The 20,704-nt window shown below is 51.4% G+C and overlaps 1 protein-coding gene and 1 long non-coding RNA gene across 2 annotated transcripts in view; one reads left to right on the top strand and one right to left on the bottom strand.

The window, feature by feature from the left end:
- Positions 1–1,484: 1,484 nt before the first annotated feature.
- Slc32a1 (solute carrier family 32 member 1) lies at positions 1,485–6,212 on the bottom strand. The gene is given in 3 exon segments (XM_052725533.1): positions 1,485–3,377; positions 3,379–3,414; positions 5,563–6,212. Coding segments are annotated over 3 exon segments (1,578 nt in total). The 5' UTR covers positions 5,953–6,212; the 3' UTR covers positions 1,485–2,225.
- Positions 6,213–7,206: 994 nt separating this feature from the next.
- The window catches only part of LOC128102031 (uncharacterized), a 48,637-nt gene continuing 35,139 nt past the window's right edge, over positions 7,207–20,704 (top strand). The window contains exon 1 of the long non-coding RNA XR_008215303.1: positions 7,207–7,308. This is a non-coding gene — a long non-coding RNA (uncharacterized LOC128102031). The remainder of the gene's footprint in view (positions 7,309–20,704) is intronic.

The following is a 20,704-nucleotide window of genomic DNA, read 5'->3' as shown; positions in this document are numbered from 1 at the left end:
TACAAGTTGAGTCCAAAGATTGGAGCCAAAACTCACTGGAGGAATGTAAGCAAATTCCAGAGCTGGCAGCTGCTGTCCCTGCTGCTAATCTCCCTTGTCTTTCTAAAGACAAGGACATAGCTCGCACAGTAGAACAGGACTACCGCCCCTTTGTGGTCTTTTCCGAAGGTGCAATGTGGGCTCTGGGTCTGAGCACACTCCTGGTCCACCGAGAAGCAGATATAAGGTAGGAGGATGGACACCCAGCGCCCTCCTCCCTGGGTTTGGGAGACGTCAGTGGTCATGGAGGACGGGAGATAGAATTTGGTTTGTTCTGGGGCCTGAGCATACCGCCCCAGAACAAAAAGCAACGAGTCTAGAGGGGGACACGCATCTCAAACGGTCTTCTTAGCGATGCTTGGCAGCCTACTCCCTCCTACTCCTGTTCTGTGACTGCAGAACTACACTGATTTGAGGACCTCTGTCACAGGTGCATCACAGACCCAGCCCACCAAGACGTGAGCACGCACACACATTTACTAAGGTTTTTGTGAGACAGATACTCCTCCCCCTCCTCTTCCCCTTTCTTCCTCTTCCCTCCCCTGCTTTCTCTCCCCCTCTCCTCTCCCTCTTTCCCTCCTCCCCAACTGCAGAGAGAAAGGCACCCAGCTTGGACTTTAGAATCACCCTAAAAGCCTGTGCCTAGACGATGGCTCCTCCCACAATGAGGGGGCACCCAAGAGCAGCCCAACCTCTCCAGTTGCCATCCTGAAAGCGTACCCATAACCTTCCCCAACAGTCCCAGGCTGACACTTTTGAAGGAAGCACTAGAAAACCAAACCAAAAACACCCAAACCAGTCCCCACCCCGATTCCTTGGATAAACCAAGCATTCACATTGCCACGCTGCTGCGCAGGGAAAAACATGATGCTCCAAGGGCTTACTGTAAATGGCCAATCCCTTTGCAGTGGCTGTGTAAACCCCATCCGGGGCTTGAGGCAGGGTGCTTTTGGGAATTAGGTGCCCGCAAGGCAATGGGGTTGGCGTCTGGTCCCAGGGGCCCGGAAAACCCACAACCCACTCCTTTACCGTTCTCTTCGCAGTCGGCAGACCCATAAGGGATTTGGGCTTTTGGTCTCCTTGCCTGGCTTGTCCCTCTCCCTGAAATGCTTCCTGCCTTACTGTAAGCTAGCAGTGTGTTCCCTTACCCAACTTAAAGCTAGCCCTGATAATCATTTGTCCAGTAAATTTGCACCCTATCCGCCTTAGGGTTGGAAGCTGAAAGAGCCTACCACATTCTATACGGATCCTCCGAATAGCAGCAAGGGGCCCACTGGCTCTTGCATTCTAACATCCGGGTGCGAACCAACCCATGTCTCCCAGGACTTTTAACCACATCTGCTCCTTCCCTCTGCCCTGTTTTACTCGGCCAGAGCTGGGTGTCCCCCCACTACCTGCCTCCCACTTACCACCGCGCTGGGCAGCTGTGAACAGGAGGCCAGAAACGCCTTTGTTTCTTCTTTATTTGCGGATATAATTATTATGCACCGCACTCTAAATTAGAGATAGATTTTTTTTTCTGATATACATTTCATCTTATTCACCACGAGCACACCACACGCACAGTATACAGTTCCACAACCGGATACATTGCACAAGATGAGTTTGGGTTCCTGAAAACCGGCAGGCAAACGGGCTCCTGCCGCGGCTTCTCCAGAAAGAAGCCGCCTGCCCGAAATGGATTTCCCGGTCAGCCTTTCAGGCCGCAAGGTTGAAATGTCTAGGGCATGGGGAGGGCTCTTGCTGGAAATGGCTGGACGCTGTAGATTTCCAAGCACTGGATGGCTGTGAAATGTCCCCCACCCCACCCCCAAGGTCAAGTTTCCGAGCCTGCGAGCTGCGTGCGCCCTTTCCCCCTCCCTTCCCACCCCCACCGGTGACTGGGGTCAAAGTTGGGGGGAGGGGGCCTCCAGGAAGGACAGAAAATATTCTCCACAAATACGCTCCGCTCCCTCCCCCCAAACCAGGGCGGTGTGGAATAGAAAGGACGACAGAAACGCAGACGCAGTGGGCCTTAGATGTCTATCCCCTCCCTCCCCCACCCCCGTCCCCGAATAATCAGCAACTAGGAACCAGAGGTGTTTAAAGCTCGGCCTCCCTAGCGCAGCGGCGCACGGGGCTGTGGGGAGGGAATGGGAGGGAGTGGGGGTGGGTGGGGCGGGAGCTGGGGGCAGGGACCCCGCCCCCTAGTCCTCTGCGTTGGTTCGGTAGGCCTCGATGAGGCCCTCCAGTGAATGCACGAAGCCGGACACGCTGCAGATGCCGCCAATGACGAAGATGGCCACATCGAAGAAGACCTGGTGCCACAGCAGCTTGCGCCAGAGTAGGCGCAGGTGGAAGAGGCTGGGCAGCAGGAAGCAGAGGCCGGCGCCGGTGAGACTGCCGGTGAGGCCCATGAGCAGCGCGAAGTGCGGCACGTAGATGGCCATGAGCAGCGTGAAGACCACCAGCGCGCAGCGCAGCGTCAGCCCCCAGGACTTGAGGCGACCGTCGCCTCCGTAGCAGGCGGGGAAGAAGGCGCGGCTGCCTTCCTGGAAGAGAGACTTCTCCAGCACTTCGACCGCCGCGAAGAAGGGCAACGGGTAAGACAGCAGCGCCTTGGCCACCAGGAAGAGATTGACCACGGCGCGGATGGAGCCGGGCAGGTTATCCGTGATGACCTCCTTGGTCTCGTCGGCCCAGGTGAGGTAGGCGACGAGCGCGAAGAGTCCCTTGAGCACGCAGGCGGCGATGTGCGTCCAGTTCATCATGCAGTGGAATTCGCTGGGCTGTTGCATGTTGCCTTCAAGCGAGGGCAGGAAGATCTGCGACGTGTAGCTGAACACGATGATGCCGATGGAGATGGGAAATTTCTTGACGTCGATGTAGAACTTCACCTTCTCCCAGGCCCAGTCACGCGCGCGAGAGAGACAGTAGGCAATAACCAGGATGTTGATGACGAAGTGGGCCAGCGTGCACAGCAGACTGAACTTGGACACGGCCTTGAGGTTCTTCAGAAAGGCGCAGGGCAGCAGCACCGCCGTGGCGATGATGGACCAGGACTTTTGCGACACAGGCAGCCCCGGGAAGCTATTGTACATGAGGTTGCCGCTCACTACCACGTACAATATGCACGTCATCACCAGCTCGATGATCTGCGCCACATTGACCACGCGTCCACCCAGTGTGGGGAAGCGAGGAGCGCAGCACGCATTGGCTATGGCCACGTAAGAGTCCCGCACGCGCACCACCTCGCCGTCTTCGTTCTCCTCGTATAAGCATGCGATGAGGATCTTGCCTGTGTAGCAACACACCACTGCAGCGAAGATGATGAGAAACAACCCCAGGTAGCCGCCGTGGGAGGATGGCGTAGGGTAGGCCCAGCACAAACATGCCCTGTGGTGCAAAGAGGCAACCAGACCCAGGAGCTCAGCGGAGGCAGCCTTGGAAGGGGACCATGGCAGTAAAGCCCAAAACTATCGCTAGGGGGCGCTAGGGGAGGAGGACTTGCGCCTAAACCACCAGGAGGAGGGGGGGGAGGGGGGCGGGCTGAATCCTTGTGAAAGGGGCCCTAACTCAGAATCGCAGCATTAAGTCAGTAGGAAGGCTAGTGCAGGTAGGGAATGGAGGAGGCTGAGGGTAGAGGGGATTATACAGATCCTCTTAGGTGCTTCCTGGGGATACAATCAGAGGAGGGGATGGAAAGCAGGGACTAGAAGGAGCACGGTCCCAGAAGGGCGCTTTAGAAAGCTCTGGAGAGCTGGTCACCGAATTTAAGGTGGCCTGGAATGGGGTGCTCATTAACGAGGGAATATGAGAGTCTAAGGGTCAAACTAGAGGAGTAGAGGTCGGATAGAGAGGAACGGGCTGAAAACGGAAGAAACCCAGAAAAGGAGAAATACGCAGACACTTTGGGTAGGCTCGGGACTTTGGGGAACGGATGGGGGTGGAGTGGAGATACGGGCTTGGAATAAGACACCCTAGTGCAAGACTGGAGTTGGGCCCGGGGCAAACCCTAAGAAAGGTATTAAGTGGGATCTGCGATGGGGATCAGAGTAGGGACCCTTCCAACCCAGGAAGCCCGATCGCTGCGGGAAGCCAAAGCCAGCGGCTTTCTAGAACCCGGTGAGATGGAAGGGCCAAAGCTCTGCAATGTCGTTTATAATTTACACGGAGAAGAAAAGCTAACGAAATATAGAATTCCCTAGGCCTGTGCACCCCCAGCCTACCTTTGTCCGAGCTACAGAACAGAACCTTGAAAGACGCAAGGAGAAGCACCCGGCAATCGCCGGGACCCCAACCCTGTCCTGTATTCTGTTAAGGCTTGTCTCTCCTATCCCTGGAGTGGGAAGTGCCACGCGTGAAGACACCTATCCCTCTGAGTCTAAGGTCCAGAGAAACCCAGCTGCCGCCTTCCACCCCTAAGAAACCTACGTTTTCTGTCTCAACGATTCAACACTCTAGAGATGCTAGGGAGTCAAGACACAGAGCCCAGGGGCTCCCAGAATCGAGGCCTCTTCCCTCCCAGAAGTTGGGGCCCATCAACCCCTGCCAGCTCCCGGGGTTGTTTTGAGAGCGCCAAATCCTTCAGCGGAGGAATTCCACGCTCCTGGTGGGAACGGGACTGGGATAGGGGGTTGGGATTCGAGGTTATAGACGGCGAATTTGGAGGCCTAGGGCAATTCTCAACCACAGGAGCGGCTTGGCGGACAGGTGGAGGAGGAGCTCCGGCTTCTGCGGTGCAGCCGGGATTTCGGACGAGAGGAGTCAGTCTGCGCAGCTGCGTAGCGCAAAGTCCCTCTGACCATAGGTGTTCCTATGTGCTAGCCTGTTTGTCTCCAACAAAGCTGCACGAGCCAAGTGGGTGCTGTCTGCCTGAGTGTGTGCTTGTGTGTGCAAGCGTTATAATCAAGCCAATGCATGGGTACTTTCTGTGTAAAAGTACTGCTGCTATTGGGGAGCGTCTTGGGGTGTAGGCAAGTGCATCTGGGGTAACCATGCGAACTGTAAATAGATGCATGTCGTGTGCCTGTTTGTTCGTTGGGGAAAGGGGCTGAGGGTACGTGTCTCCCTCTGTACGTGTGCACGATTTCTGCGTGTGTCCGGAGGAGGAGACTCCCAGCTCAGCTGTTTCCCCCCCTCTCCTCCGGAAAATGCAGCTGTGACTCCATTCCGGAGCCCAAGGCAAACTCTCCCTTCGGATCCTGGTTTTCGTTCTCCCTCACCCCCTCCCTCTGCCCTAAGCCTTTCCCTATTTCTCCAGCTTTTGCAGGGTCTCTAGATTTGTCTCCCCCAACCCCCCTAACCTCAGCCAGACTGTCCTGCAGCAGGGGCAGTAAGAGGAGGCTCTGTGGATCTGAACAGGACACCACCTGGGGGCGTAGATCCCCACACAGCTAGGAAGGTCGGAGAAGGGGAGAAAAATTCTCGGGGGGGGGGGAGCATTGAAGCCTAGACCTCTGCGGGGTTCTTGTGGGGGCAGAGGCTGGCAATCACAGCTCAGGTAGGGGTGGTGACAGTCAGAGCTGGGAATCCCGCGCTCACCTGAATGGCGTTTGTCACGTTCCAACCCGCCTCCCACGCCGTGATCTTGGGCTTGTCTTGACCCCCGAACTCGCCACCAGCTCCCACGGCCTGGTCCTTGGAGCCAGACGGTGGCAGAGGAGCGCCGCCACGCTGGTAATGGATGTCTCCCTCGACGGGCGGTTCGGCACCCTCGTCTCCGCAGGGCTCGCCTTCCGATTTCAGGATGTCCATCTGCAGGCCCTGGCGATGCTCAAAGTCGAGGTCGTCGCAGTGCGCGAAGCCCACCGCCTCCTCATCCGTGGCCGCCTGAAACCCCATCCTGGCAAACATGCCGCTCACCTTGGCCTGAGACTTGTTGGACACGGATGTGGCCACATTGGTCAGCTTGCTGCGGAGCAGGGTGGCCATGGCGGCGGCGGGGCAGGAGAAAAGGACAGAAGGGGCTGGGGACGCGGCTAGCGCGTGTCAAGGCAGTAAAGGCCGCTATCTCCGCTGGCTCTTTGCGCGGCGCCCCCGGGCGCTCTGGCTCATGACCCTCGCGCCCGGCGTTCGAGGCTGGCTCCGGGTGTGATAGACTGACTCTCGATGGGACCGGCCGGAGAGGCGACGAGTGCTCTGCAGAGCTGGCGCGGGTGCCGGCTGGGCTGCGGAGGGCGGCGGCGACGGCGGCGTCAGAGCAGCTACGCGAAGCTGGCGCGGCGCCCCCACGCGGGCGCAGCCCAATGCGCTTGCACCCCTCGAAGTCAGGCGGTGCGTGGGCGGAGGGCGGAAAGGGGATGCTGCCCAAGCCAGGGGGCGTGAGGTGGGGGCCGGGAGGAGGAAAGGGGGGCACGGAAGGTTTCGGAAGTGTGGCAGGGGCTGGAGAGGGGCACCCTTGGGAAGGCGGCGGGAAGGAGCACTCGGAGGCCTGGGTGGGGGCCCCCCAAGTGCTGCATTTCTGGAGGAGGTGCTAAGCGGGCGTCCTGGCCCGTCCCACTTCGTCCCCGCTGCAAGGAGGGAGGAGTTCAGTATGGGCTGGTTCTCGAGGTCCTCCACACCCCCCCAACCCCGGCCAACCCTGCAGAGTCTCCAAGCTCTGCGGGCCCCAGAACTTGTGGCTTGACATCCGGATAGCCATCAGGACAGTTGCAGGTCTCTAGCCGAGCCGGGCGGGAGGACGTCTCTCTCTCTCTCTGCCATCTATTACTCGCTCTTAAATCTCTCCGCAAGTCCATCTTGTGACAGAAGTTACCATCTTGGATCACTTTGAAAGACGTTCACCCCCGGACTAGACCACCTAAGCTGTTTCTGCCGTCCAGGGATGCCACGATGGAAGCGGGTAGCTCGCCACCAGCTGCTCTCCAGATGCGCAGAAAGTGGAGGCGAAAGACTGGCAGTTCGCTTTTTTCCTCTCTCTCTCTCTCTCTCTTTTCATATGGAGGCTTGGAAGGAACAGGACTCCGAGGATGCCTCTCGTAGCAAATGCTTATGCCGAGACAGGCAGGATTACGGCCCTGCGAACCAGGGCGCAGATATACGAGTGCGCTCGGCCAGGCTCGGATCATCGCCCCCTGGATTGAGAGCTTGGACGTTTCTGTTGAGTGCGTACGTGTGCGAGCACGAAGACCAAAGAGATCCAGAGACAAAGACATCGCATCAGATACCGCTGTGGGTCGGCGCTGTGTGAACTCTGAGCGTGAGGTTTGGTAACCGTGTGCATTCCGTGTGTGGTTTCTCAGTGTGGAGCTGGTGTTCCTGAATGGAGTTGCCTGCGTGCGTACTGGCGTGAGTCCCTTTGTAGTCTCCATGAGATGCTGAGGCTGCTTCGTGGAGGTCCCTGCCTATGTCCTTCCTCAGCTAGGTTCTTTCTCTAACTCCTGAGCAATAAACCACGGGATGGGACCTGCAGCAGTCCCAGCCTAGATAAAGAAGTAGCATTGTCACCGGGCCGAGGAAAGCTGAAAGAAATGATAATGACTCCCAGGACTCATGTCCCCTCTGGAGACTCTTTCTCCGCGGGAACCCCAGTCTCCCCCTCCCCTGCAGTATTTTTAGATTAGCCCAGGTCAGCGCACAAGTAGGGCGGCCTGAGGGCTTTGATCAGCGAGTAGGAGCTGCCAGGACTAGGCCGGCTACCCTTAACCCCTCCCCCTTCAACTCAAGCGCCTCACGGTCTCTGGAAGAGGTCTCTGTCCCAGGTAGGGGACGTCCATACGTCGGACGGAGTGCTCCTCATCCTTCCCCCACACCCCCCACTTCCCTTTCATGCCCACTGCAAAAAACCCCACCTCCTACCAAATCAAGATCAAAACCCTTCCCCCCTAGTATGGCGAGTTCTGGTCACCTCCAGCCACTAGATAGAAGCAAAGACAGGACAGAGATTCTTTCCCAGTAAGTAGTATGCACAGATGATCTCCCTTCCAAAAAAAGCTTTGAACAGAAGGACCCTTCAACCCAGAGGTTTGCCCTGCAGATTCTTCCAGACCAGGCTTTCCACCATCCACTCCCTCCTTGCCTCTTCTTCCTAGAGGAATTCCTCTGGCCCACCTGACATATGTAGGCAGAAGGACCCAGTGCCTTTGCAGAGAGTGACCTCTGTGCCTCTCAACACACACTTTGAGATAGTCAGGGGTGCCTTCTTTGACATGCAAGTCCAAAGCACTTTCCTTCTCTTCCATTTTCCTTACAGTATTTGTTTATTTGTTTTTATTTGTTGGTTTGTTATAGGACCAGAGCAGGCTTTAGGGTTCTTTCATCAGTGAGAAATGGGACCATTTAGTTTTTCACTCGTTCAGTCCACCTTTTTATCACCCTTAGTGTGTGTGTGTGGCTATTCTGTTGGAATTACCAGAGCAAGTGTGCCCCCCCACCCCCCGCACTCCTCACCCCAATTCTCAACTCTGAGACCTAATTCTGAGAGAGCACTTGATTTATCCTGTCTTCTATCTTCAAATATCCCGACAGAGCCTCTTTTCATCCCTAATTTTACAGATAAGCAAACCCTCATTCCTGTAACGCAGTGAAGTGTCCAGCTCAAGGTCATTCAGAATCCAAGAGAAAGCCAGCTTAGAACCCAGGGAGCTAGATGATTCCCCAAAGACCCTTCCTGGGACTATGTAAACCTCATCCTCTCTCTCAGGCTGTTGTTTGGTCTTTGATTCAAACAAAATCAGATCTCAGTTCCTCTGGTTGAAATGAGCTGTGAGCAGCCATTGGGAAGGACCTCCATTTCCTGCTGTTTGCAGTAAATGCCTCTTCCTGGGCTGAAAGTGGATGTGGCAGGCTCCTAAGCAGTCTGTCACTTACATGGTAATCCTGCTTCATCATATCCCAGCTCTAGGGTGTCGGGCTATCTCCCTAATTCCTCTTACTCTCATTTTCTCATCCCTACCATGTGAGAATAACCTCATATAATTGTTCAGAGAATTCAGAAAATTCTTGTATACAAAATTGGTAATGTGTGTTTTGTGCCTAATATGTGGCAGCCATTGCCACACGTATTGTTGTTACTGTACCCAATTGCTACTTATTATTGTTGTGGGGGGGTGTGAGTGCACAAACAAAAAGCACATGGTTGGGTCTGAGAGTCTAATTGGGCTAGAACACTTTTTGTCTCAGCCCCCTGCCCCTTCCAGTTCTGAGCCTACCTGAGGATAAGGGAATGGTGGTCAGAAGGAGTGTCAAGGACATGAGACCTGGCAAGTGGCCTCAGCTAGATGATGATGAGTTGGGCTGTACTTTGATGAAACCAACCGATTCTTCTGCATGGCTTCTCTTGGGCCCCCACTATGAGAAGATTCTGCATGGGCTATGACCCTTAGTAGAAGCACAGCATATACACATACAAGCTCACACACATACATGCTCATACATACATTCATACACACACAAACAATGACAAACCAAATGACAGAAACATGGAGAAATGAGAATTAGCCTACAGATTTAAGGACACTGGGAGACTCATACAGATGGACAGAACAGCGGACAGAACTACATACAGATCAAGGACAGACCAACACATAGACAATGAAAGATTGGTACCAAGACTGCCCCCATACGAAGAAACCAGATACCGAGGAGTCATTCTCACAGGCAGGTAACAGGCTTAGACACATATGAACACAGGGATCAATGCAAACATGGAGGATTATACACAGGCAGGCTCCCAAACATGAGGACATGAACACACAGAGAGACACATGATTCACACTGAGAACAACACTCAGGAACATCCTCCTGTGATGACTGAGGGTAAAGAAGCGAGAACAAAGGAGGTGAGGGCAGGAAGACAAGAAGAAACAAGATGGGAAAGAGACCACCAGGCAGAGCCACCAGCCAGCAGGACACAGAAGAGGCAGAGGTGCCACGGACTTCCCCTCTGACCCCCAAATCCTGTGACTAAGAAATGGGGAGGGAGGACTAGTGGGGAGGGAGCTGAAGCTGTAGCTATCCTGTCTGGGAATGGATAGCTCTTCTAGGGCCACCGTGGGTCCCATTGCCTTGGGAGAACCTGGACTTCCTGGCAGAGTACACAGAGAAGCTCCCAGGACTCCTTCAAAGCCTATAGATTCAGGCACTACGGATCAGGATTCTGGGGCCCAGGTAAAATGAGCCTCCTCTCCTGAGTCAGTCATTGAAGCCTTTCGGGATCCAGGGAGTTAAATGTCTGCCCAGCAGAGATGGAAGTCACTTTGGGGGAAGAGGTAGGGTTAATAGAACTGGGCTTATCTCCCAGAGCAGGCAGTGACATGGGGGAGGGGAGCCTGAAGCCCTTGAATTAATGGCCTGGAAAGCCATCATCATGAGCGTCATTTCGGGGCTGAATGATCACAGACAGACCCCCTTTCCCTGCCCCCACTATGGCTCAGAGCCCTCCTTTGCCTTTTCTGTCTGTGAGCCTTTTCCTGCTGAGGGCACAGGCTCTGACATCCTGCAGTTGACGTATTCATTCTAAGGCTTTTATAACGGAAAGGAAGGAGCCATGCGGGGTTGCCCAACAGTAGAACCCGGTTTCCTCACGCTATGTCCACAGGCATAAAGGAAGGGCCAGGCAGAAGGCTCCAAGTGGGCAGAATACACATGGAACAATTGGGAGGGACAAACTAGAGGGTGTAAGGGCTGCCTTTGCTGACTCAGGGGACGACACATTCAAGTACATTAGTGACTGTAAACCTAGAAGACTTCCTTGCTGAGGTGGTGACATATCCTCTCCTGGGGATATCCAAGCAGAAGCTGAATGACAATACCCAAGGGATACCAGATTTCATGACTGTTGGGCTTCTAGATTCATGATTTCTGTGCTGAGCATTCTAGAAAGCAACCAGGGAGCAAGGTACATATGGGCATAGTCCTTACCTTTGTTAACTAGCCCTTAAAGCCATAGGAAGCTGACCAGAATTGAAGGAAGAGCCCTAGACTTGATTGGTGGGTTAGACCAATGATGCTCTCCTTTATGAAAACACAGCCCACCTGTCGTGTGTGTGTGTGGGGGGGGGGAGCATAAAAACATATCATCTTTATTTCTCACTGTTTCCCTACACAGCATAAATATTCATTTTGGGTTGATCTAAATCATCAAGGGACCATATATAATCTAATGGCCTAAGTCTGGCCCTAAATTATGACTTCAAGGTAGATGTGACTTCTATGCTCATGTTATCTTCTGTGTAGCTGAAAGCTAGTCATATACACACATATGAGATGTGATTTTTTTTTTTTTTTTTTTTTGGTTTTTCGAGACAGGGTTTCTCTGTGTAGCTTTGCGCCTTTCCTGGAACTCGCTTTGGAGACCAGGCTGGCCTCGAACTCACAGAGATCCGCCTGGCTCTGCCTCCCGAGTGCTGGGATTAAAGGCGTGCGCCACCACCGCCCGGCTTGAGATGTGATTTTTATTTAGATAAGCTTAGGGACCATGATCAGATCCAGAGAGTTCCTTTTGGAACTTGAGCTTACCACATACAACTGAGGGACATCAGGACAGAGGCTCTAGTCCCAGCAAGCCATGTGAGAAGGACCCTGGACTCCAGGAGCTCAAAAGCACTATGGTCTGGCCTCCTACACCCCTGGGCCTGCTGGAACAGAGTTGGTCTTTATCAGGAGCTGTGGGTGAGCTTGATATTATTGAAAGCACTCTCTGGGGGTTGTTCCCCTACTGTGTCAAGGTGACATATTCAAATACATCAGTGGCTGTTGATCGCTTCATGTTCTTTTGCTACGGTAGTCTTCTGCCACCGCAGTTGGTTTTAAATCATTACCTGCAGAGCTGGACACGGGAAGATGATGCTGGATGGTTGGTGGCACCAACTAGGAGGAGAAGGAAGGCTGGGAGGGAACATGATGAGGGGTGAGGTGTGTGTTGGATTACTGAGGCTAACGGAGTGCCCCTTGCTTCAGCTAGAAGCTTCTTTGGTCAGCTTTTGCTGGACAAAAACTACACTCAAGTTGGGCTTGATGGCATAGGCAATTGGGAGATGGATTTGGAGGCTAGCCTGAGCTACACAGTGAAATTCTATTGCAAAAATTAAAAGGGGAGGGGGGAGCATTGAGATGGCTCAGCAAGTAAAAATGCATAAAAGAATTTACCTGATGATCTGCATTTGATCTCCAGACCCAAAGTAGGAGAGAACTGACTTCCTGGGGTCACCCTCTGATCTTCATGTATCTGTGCACATACACACTCATGTGCGCGCATACATACACACACACACACACACACCATAAAGCACACACTAAAAATAATAATTATTATTATAATGAATCCCAAACAAAATAAACAATGATGAGGCTGTAGCTTGCCCAGCATGCACAAAGCCTGCATAAACCAGGTGTGCTATGACCTACCTCTGCCAGACCCCGGCAGCTCAGGGACCAAGGGCTCTCCTCAAACACAGCCCTTGTGGACATCTGATGGGGCCACAGTCCCCTATCCAGACCCAGCCCTGGTGAGTCCATGGTCCAGGATTAAATCTGGAAGCATCTACCAGAAGCTTCTTCCAATTCTGTTGAAAGTTAGAGTTAGTTGATATGAAATGCAACATTTAGGGCTGATGAGATGGCTTTGTGGGTAAAAGCACTTGCTAGGCAAGCCTGGTGACTGAGTTCAATTCCTGGAACCCCCAGTGGAAGAAGGGATTGTACTCTTGAGTAGTCCTCTGACTTCCACACACTGTAGCAGTGCTCTCTCTCTCTCTCTCTCTCTCTCTCTCTCTCTCTCTCTCTCTCTCTCTCTCTCTCTCACACACACACACACACACACACACACACACACACACACACACACACACACGTACTACCAATAAGAATTTTTAGCTAGCCTGGTCTACACAGTGAGTTTCAGGCTAGCCAAGGATACACAGAAAAACCCTGCCTTAAAAAAATTTTTTTAAGATTTATTTTATTTGATGTGTATGGATGTTTTGCCCGAATGTATGTCTGTGCACCACATACATGGCTGTTTCCTCAGAGGTCAGAAGAAGCATCATATACCCTAGAACTGGAGTTATAGGTGGTGAACCACCATGTAGGCGCTGGGAACTGAACCCAGATCCTCTGCAAGAGCAGCAAGTGCTTTTAACCACTGAGTCATCTCTTCAGCCCAATGATAATTTTAGGTAATATTTAGTAAATGTTCATCCTCCACTAGGTCAAGACTAAATGCCCAATCTGAATTACAACATCATCAAGTCTCAACATCGTCTTGAGTGTGGGTAAGTTTCCTGTCCATTTTAGAGATGGGGACATTGGAATACATGATTAAGTAACTTTCCCAGTGCCTCGCAGAAAGGTGATGCTGGATCCGAGATTCGAACCCAGAAGGACTGACTTCCATAGCCTCAGTGCTCCAGGAAGCTCTTCCACCAGGAAAAGTTTTTGTTTCAGGGCTCCAGGAGGGGGCTGCAACCTGTATGACTCCCTCTGGCCAGATACATCAACTCTTGAGCATTCTACCTGCATAGACTCTGTGATGCTCAAAGAACCTTGTAGACATCTGGACTTTCCAACTTCAAGAACACAGGGCTCTTCCCACAGGATAACATAGTCCTGTGCCTAACAAAGGGTCCTGGGACACTTGCTGGTTCCTAGAATGGCATGTGTGAGCTCATCCTGAGAAATGCCAAATTTCCTATTGTATTATTTTATATCTAAAACACTTACCAGCAGATTCTAAGTCTCTAGGGTGACCCAATCCTGCTTTAACTGTCATGGGTCTTATGATAAAGGGAACAGAGTGGGTCCAAACACAGAAGCACAGGGAGCTGTAGTCACCGGGCAAGTGCAATTTAATTTCAGTAGCACCCCCATCCATCACATTGCATTAATTGTGTTACTTTGCATTTGATGATTTCATAGCTCTGTATTGCAGTATTATATTGTATTTGCATTTCCAGTTGTATGTTGCTAAAAGGATAAGAGGTCTGCACCCAGCTTTCAGTCTGTGCCTATTCCAGTAACATTATAATAAAGATAACGTGTCAACTGTTGGGAAGCGGCTGTGGATTCTCTCCCCTTTTATAACTGGCTTGTGTGTTACTTGACTATGAGAAGCATGCGTTTAATTCAGTCTGACCAAGTAGAAAATAAGCTCCACACACTGGTGCCCCCCACTGCCCCTGCCACCTGGATGGGCCTCCAGCCTCCATTCATCTCCCCCACTGCTGCCTTCGAGGGGAAATATGACAGCATAATGAACAGTTGTACGACGCGCTATAAAAAGGCAATTAAGGGAACTATCAGACTGGGACAAGCCAGTGTGACCTGGTTAATAGCTCTGAGCTCTTAGTGGGGCCATGGGGAGGACGGGCTGAAGGAGGGGGAGGGGCTTGCTGTTTACAGCGAGGGGCTGAAGTTATTCCAGCAACTGTCAGATAGCAGAGGGCATCTGGCTGTCCTCATGACCTCTGGGTTCAGGGACAGCCCTAGGGTCATGCTGGCTGAGAGCAAAGCTCTACAGTCAACCTTGTTGCTGCTGGTATCCTTCTCCTGAGCAGGTGACCCCTAGTCTCTTGGTCCAGTTTCCTTTGCTGTTAAATGGGGTGATCATCCTGGAACTGTCCCCCAGCAGTGAGAAAAGGATGCATTCATTGTTTTTGTTTGGTGTGCATTTGTGTGTGTGTTCACCAGTGCAGGTGTGTGGAGGCAAGAGGATAACATTAGGATGTCTTCTTCAGTCATTTCCTAGGATTACTTTTTGAGACAAGGTCCAGAGTGGCAGAACTTATAGAATAAATCTCTCTCTCTCTCTCTCTCTCTCTCTCTCTCTCTCTCTCTCTCTCTCTCTCTCACACACACACACACACACACACACACACACACACACACACACACACACACACACATATGGAATTTATTAGACTTACAGGTTACAGTCCAACTAACCCAACAATGGTGGGCTATGAACAGATGGTTCAAGAATCCAGAAGTCACTCGGTCCACAAGGCTGAATGTCTCAGCTGGTCTTCAGCAGATGCTGGAATTCTGAAGAAGTAGGCTCTAATGCCAGTGAAGGAATGGACTTGCTAGCAAGGTGAGAGCAAGCAGACAAAGAGCAAGAGCTTCCTTCTTCCTTTTCTAGGCTTCCAGCAGAAAGTGTGGCCCAGGTTAAAGCTGTCTTCCTGCCTCAAGATCCAGATCAAAGGTGTGTGTCTTCCTACCTCAAAAGTCTGGATTAGAAGTGGATTCACCCACTTCAAATCAAGCAAAATAATCTCTCACAGGTGTGCCCTCCATTTCTGGATTGTAGTTCATCCCAGATGTAGTCAAGTTGACAACCAAGAATAGCCATCCCAAGGTCTCCTACTGAACCTAGAGTTCACTGTTCTAGCTAGATTGTCTGCCCAGCAAGTGCTTGGAATCCACCTGTCTCTGCTCCCCAGCACGGGTTACAGGTGTGAGATGCCACTCACAGCTTTTTACATGAGTGTTGAGATCCGAACTCAGGTACTCATGCTTGCACAGCAAACACTCTAGCCAGTGAGTCATCCCTCCAGCCCTGATGGGGAGATTTCCGTTGCTGAATGGAAATGTCAGTACAGGAAGCTGCCCATAGCATCCAACGGAACTTGAGTGGAGACTTTCTGTGGCTTAACAGTGGGGTTTTCTAGTTCAATACAATCTTGGTTTGTGGCGGGTTCAAGAGGCTAATCTGCTCATCTGGCTCCTTCACTGTCCCCAGGATGTGAACTCTCTGAGATTTCCTATAGTCACCCATGGGTCATTTATTTCCCCTTAGGACCCTTTGTCTCACCTCCTCAACCGCTCAGTCCCTGCTGCCTCCCTATTCTGTTTGTCCTTCACTTTCAGCATAAATGACCTGCAGGGTGGGATCCGAAAGAAACACTCACACTTGCCCTAATGCCTGCTTCACTCGGCTTCATAGAGCTGGTGGGGGGGAGTGATGGCCCACGGAGGATGCGGGGGCGGGGGGAGTGGGGGTGGATAAGGAGAATACAGAGGATAGGGAGGATATGGAGGATAGGGAGGGCAGGGAGGATAGGGAAGATACAGAGGATAGGGAGGATACAGAGGATAGGGAGGATAAGGAAGATGTGGAGGATACAGAGGATAGGGAGGATACAGAGGATAGGGAGGATACAGAGGATAGGGAGGATACAGAGGATAGGGAGGATAAGGAGGATGTGGAGGATACAGAGGATAGGGAGGATACAGAGGATAGGGAGGAAAAGGAGAATAGGGGGATATAGAGGATAGGGAGATCACCACCTGGCCCATGGTAGGGCTCAGTGAGTGCTGGTTATCATTTAGATTTCAAGGCTTTGGGTTTGTATTTAGCATGCAGCAGCCCATGCTGGCCATAGAGTAAGTGCTTGGTAACCATCTTTGACTGAATTGGTGAAGGGAGACTTCACCTGGGCGCTGTTGTCTTCTATCAGATCTCTGAACCTGTTACCCATCAGTCCCATGGGGAAATGATCCTGCCCCAGAGAAGTGCACTATCTGTGGAGTGGTCCCCACACATCCCCACGAGCATCCTGTGCCTGAATTTCTCAGAGCTCAGGCAGCACTCAGTCTCCCACTGCACACGCTCATCTTAAAGTGGGAAACTAGTGTGCCCAGGGGTCTGCACAGTCCCCATCCCCCACCTGCACCCCTGCTGCTGCTGTGGAGGGAAGTGGTTCTGACAGGCAGCCCAGTGACAAAGGAGCAATCAGCAGTCATTAGGGCTTATTTGAGGACAGCTCCAGGACTGCCTGAATATCCCAGCATGCTCCTCACTCCAGATGAAGAGGCTCTGAGTCCCTGGGCTCTCCCTCTTCAGCACCCACCCCAGAGGAGGGCTGTGCCAGGCAAGTGGCCCAGGGCTTTATCACCCCCAGGCCTGTGTGCCGGCATCCTCTACTACTGCAGGCTGCCACTGTGGACACAATGTCACTTAAAGCCAAGTTTGATCCTCATCATGGAGCTACCCTGTGTATTTCCCAGGTCTGAATCCAGGTGCTCAGAATCCAGGTGCTGAGCATGAAACCTATCTAAGAGGAAGTTCTCCACAGACCTGTGGCGAAACCACAGTAATAACAGCCAGGCAAGGACCAGATGTGGGTACTGAGCACTCACTGGGAGCATAGTTCACGTGAGCCTGAACTTGGGGAGGTGGGAATGAATCCCTAATCCACCCAATTCTGTACTTCAGCAAGACTTGCCTTTTTATCCACGTCCCTGCTGGGATGTTTTCCTCTCCCTTTGGGCCTCCTATCTTATCCAAGGAGTCTTATACAGGAGTCTTACTGGACCATCCGCTCACAGTGGTCTGTAGAAATGGAATCTGCCCTTCTCCTGCCGTCGACTGACCCTCAGGGGTTGCATATGGGCCTAGTCTGTGTTCTCTTCCCAGTGTTTATCATAGATTGTTCTCATGAATCAAGGATTATTCCCATCTAATGTGCTGAGTGTCCCTCATGCATCACCTCACTGGACCCTCAACTTCAGCCACTAACTCCAGTCCAAAGCAGCATTTCTGGAAGGATCCTGAGGTTCTATGGCATTGCAGGAAGGGCAGAGGCAGCATGGCTTCAGGAGAGCTGGGACAGGCCCCTCTATGCTTCTCTCAGATTACAAGAGATTAGACCAGAGTGGATGCTTGGTTCCAGCTGGCCAGATACCTTAAGACAAAGGGATAGCATCACCCAGGAAAGTCACCTTTGAGATGGAGGGATTGAGAGCGGTTAGCATTGAGTTTGATTTCTTGCTAAGACAAGCAGAAAGAAGTCACCCTGAGGTCCCAGGCCTGGCGCACTGTACATCAGTACTCTCTGTGTCCCCTGATATCAGAGCATGACACCTGCAGGACTGCTGGGAGCCTCTTGACAAGATGCTGGCTCTTCCATTGCTTTTCCAGGTGGGTGTGGTTAGGACGCACTGAAAGCAGGGCAGGGGTTTCTTTTCGGCCACTCACCCTCCGGTGTGTCCAGGCCCTTCCCACTTCTCCTCTTCACCCTCCTTCCCAAGGTGGCCTCTTCCCTCCCCACAGAGGTCTCTCTTGATGTCTTCATCTCTAGCAGCCACCACCAGCTCTGCCCCTCCGCCACCATGGGAGCACATCCAGGGACCACAGGCAACACACAACAGAGATGTGTAGTTTAGGGAAATGACTTTGAAAAGCCTGAGGCTCCTGGGAATCCATCTAATGCTTCTGATCCAAGATCAATAGGTGAGGAGACTCCAAGCCCATAATTAGCTTTAGTGCTTGAGGAGAGGGACGGGCAGGAGGTATTCACTCAGTGTCCCCATCAGCAAGCAAGGGACACAGCCTCTTACTTAGCCTTTCCTGAAGAGCAGAAAGTCCTTGTGTTTGTTCCTTTTCTAAATTCACTCGTGCTTCATGTGACTCAGGAACACTTGCATCTGTATGTTCACAGTATGAGATGCATGTGTTGAAGACTTTCCTCCAATTCCTGTTTCCTACACACCTGATTCGAACTGCTTATTGCTTTTCCTGGAGAGGCACCATTTGCCTGTGAACAAAGTGTGAACCACACAGACAGCCCATTTCCCTGTCTTGTTCATTTATTTGCTTGTTTGTTTATATTTGTTTTGCTTTTTTCTTTTTCTAGACTATAACAATGTTCTAACACTTTGCTTTATGTGTTTACATGTATGTGCATGGGTGCACACATGCCATGATGAGAGTGTAGAGGTCAGAGGACAACTCGCAGGAGTCACGTCTATCTCTTGACCACATGGGCCCCTAAGATCAAACTCAAGTGGCATCAGGTTTGGTGGCAAATGCCTTAATCTTTTGAAGCACCTTTGTGGGCCCTTCATGTTTTTATTGGCATCTATAAGTTTACCTAATAATGTGATTCATATAACATGCTTGGTCTGCTCACCTCCCCCTTGCCACCCTCTCTTGTCCCCTTCCCACTGATACTGTCCCCCTTTGACCCTGATATCTTTTTAAAATTTGTTTTGTTTTGTACCCAGAAGAATTTCATTATGTGTGCTTACAGGGGCACAGGGGAGAGCAACTTCCCATTGGCTGAACCACTGGAGAAAAATCTCCCCTCACCAGCAGCCGTTAACTGCTGTAGATCCTCACGGAGAGGTGGAGCCTTACGCTTAATGATGGGAAGTTGATGGGATCAATATTCTGCTGGTCCTTCCATCTATTTATTTTTTATGCAAATCACAGTATTCTCCACCCTTTGTGTACTTTACTTTTTAAAGAATTAGCTTCGGAATTCTTTAACTAATGTAGAAATTGAGGTCGAGGTGGGACTAGAGAGATAGCTCAGAGGTCAGGACACTTGCTGTTCTTGCAGAGGACCTGGGTTTGGTTCTCAGCACTGAAGTGCCCATAATTGAAGTTCCAGGGGACCCAGTGCCCTCTTCTGGTCTTGATGGGCGCAGGCATGTGTGCAGGCACATATATAACACACAGGCAAAGCAATCATACACACAAAATAAAAATCATAAATCTTGGGTGTGTTTTGGTTTGGTTTGGTTTCAATGTTTTGTTTTTTGAGGCAATGTTTCTCTGTGTAGTCCTGACTGTCCTGGAACTCAGATTAAAGGCATGTACCATCACCACCCTGGCAAAAATAATAAAGCTTTCAAAATAAAATTTTCAAAAACATAGAAATTATTCATTTTAAGGAGTGGAGAAAAAATAGTGGTCTTTATTTTTCTTTCCTTTTCCTCTTATAAGCTTTGTGCTCTGTAGCCCAAAAATACATTTTTCTTCCTTCTCCCTTCTGTCCTCCCTCCCTCCTTTCCTCCCTCCCTCCTCCTCCCTCACTCCCCCTCCCTCTCTTCCTTCCTTCATTCTCTAGTGCTGGGCCCTACATTAAGCCCTGTGCTTAATGCTGGGGCTACAGAAATGAAATTACTCACCTTCCTTCCTGGAGACAAGGGAGCAGACACAGCACCCCTAGCAAGCTGTGGCTGAGGGAAGGGAGGCCCTTTGCTATGCTGTGACCTTTGTATGTCAATCTGTCTGTCCGCATGTCCAGAGGAATGAATCAACTGCCCCATTCAGAGGCAGCAATGGTCCAGCGAGGCCGAAAGACTTGTAAGGACCTCTAACAGGGGGACGGGTCTGAGATGATTTTAACTTAATTTTTTAGAGTACTGGAAACTTAGGGTTTAATGTGGGGAAAATGCAGACAGTGGAATAGGGGTAAAGGCACTCAGGAAAGATGGCTTCTGCCCAAGCGGCAAAGCCTCCCTTTCCGACAATCAAAATCCACTTGTGGGAACCTTGGAGCACTGTACAGTGTGGCATAAGTTCATTACAACATAATTCATTTTTTTCCTCCCATCCTTTCTGTTTTTGACAGTTTCATGGTGCACAGGCAGGATAGGCTGGCCTTGAACTCCTGACCTTCCTACCTAAACCTCCCAAGGTATACATTTTATGAAAGCAAATCCATTGTCAGAATTTAAGTGGGTTTCTGGGGGAATAAACCAAAAAAAAAATCCATTGTATTTCTTTGTTTTAGTGGTGGGTACCTATGCATGTGCACAGACATGTGTGTTCCATGCTGTGCATGAGGAGGTCAGAGGACAATGTTCAGGGGCCAGTTGGCTCTCTCCTTCCACTGTGTGCATTCCAGGAGCAAGCTACATCATCATGTTGTTTAGTAAAAACACTTTTCCCTGCTGAGTGGTCTCTCCTGCCCTCTGTTATGTTCTTAATACCCAGAACAGAAGACGATACCCAACC

Source organism: Peromyscus californicus, unplaced genomic scaffold, assembly GCF_007827085.1.
Source record: "Peromyscus californicus insignis strain IS unplaced genomic scaffold, ASM782708v3 Scaffold_7__1_contigs__length_154581171, whole genome shotgun sequence".
Taxonomy (NCBI): Eukaryota; Metazoa; Chordata; class Mammalia; order Rodentia; family Cricetidae; genus Peromyscus; species Peromyscus californicus.
The sequence above is the reverse complement of the archived record's forward strand: the minus strand, read 5'-3'. Positions and strand labels throughout refer to the sequence as shown.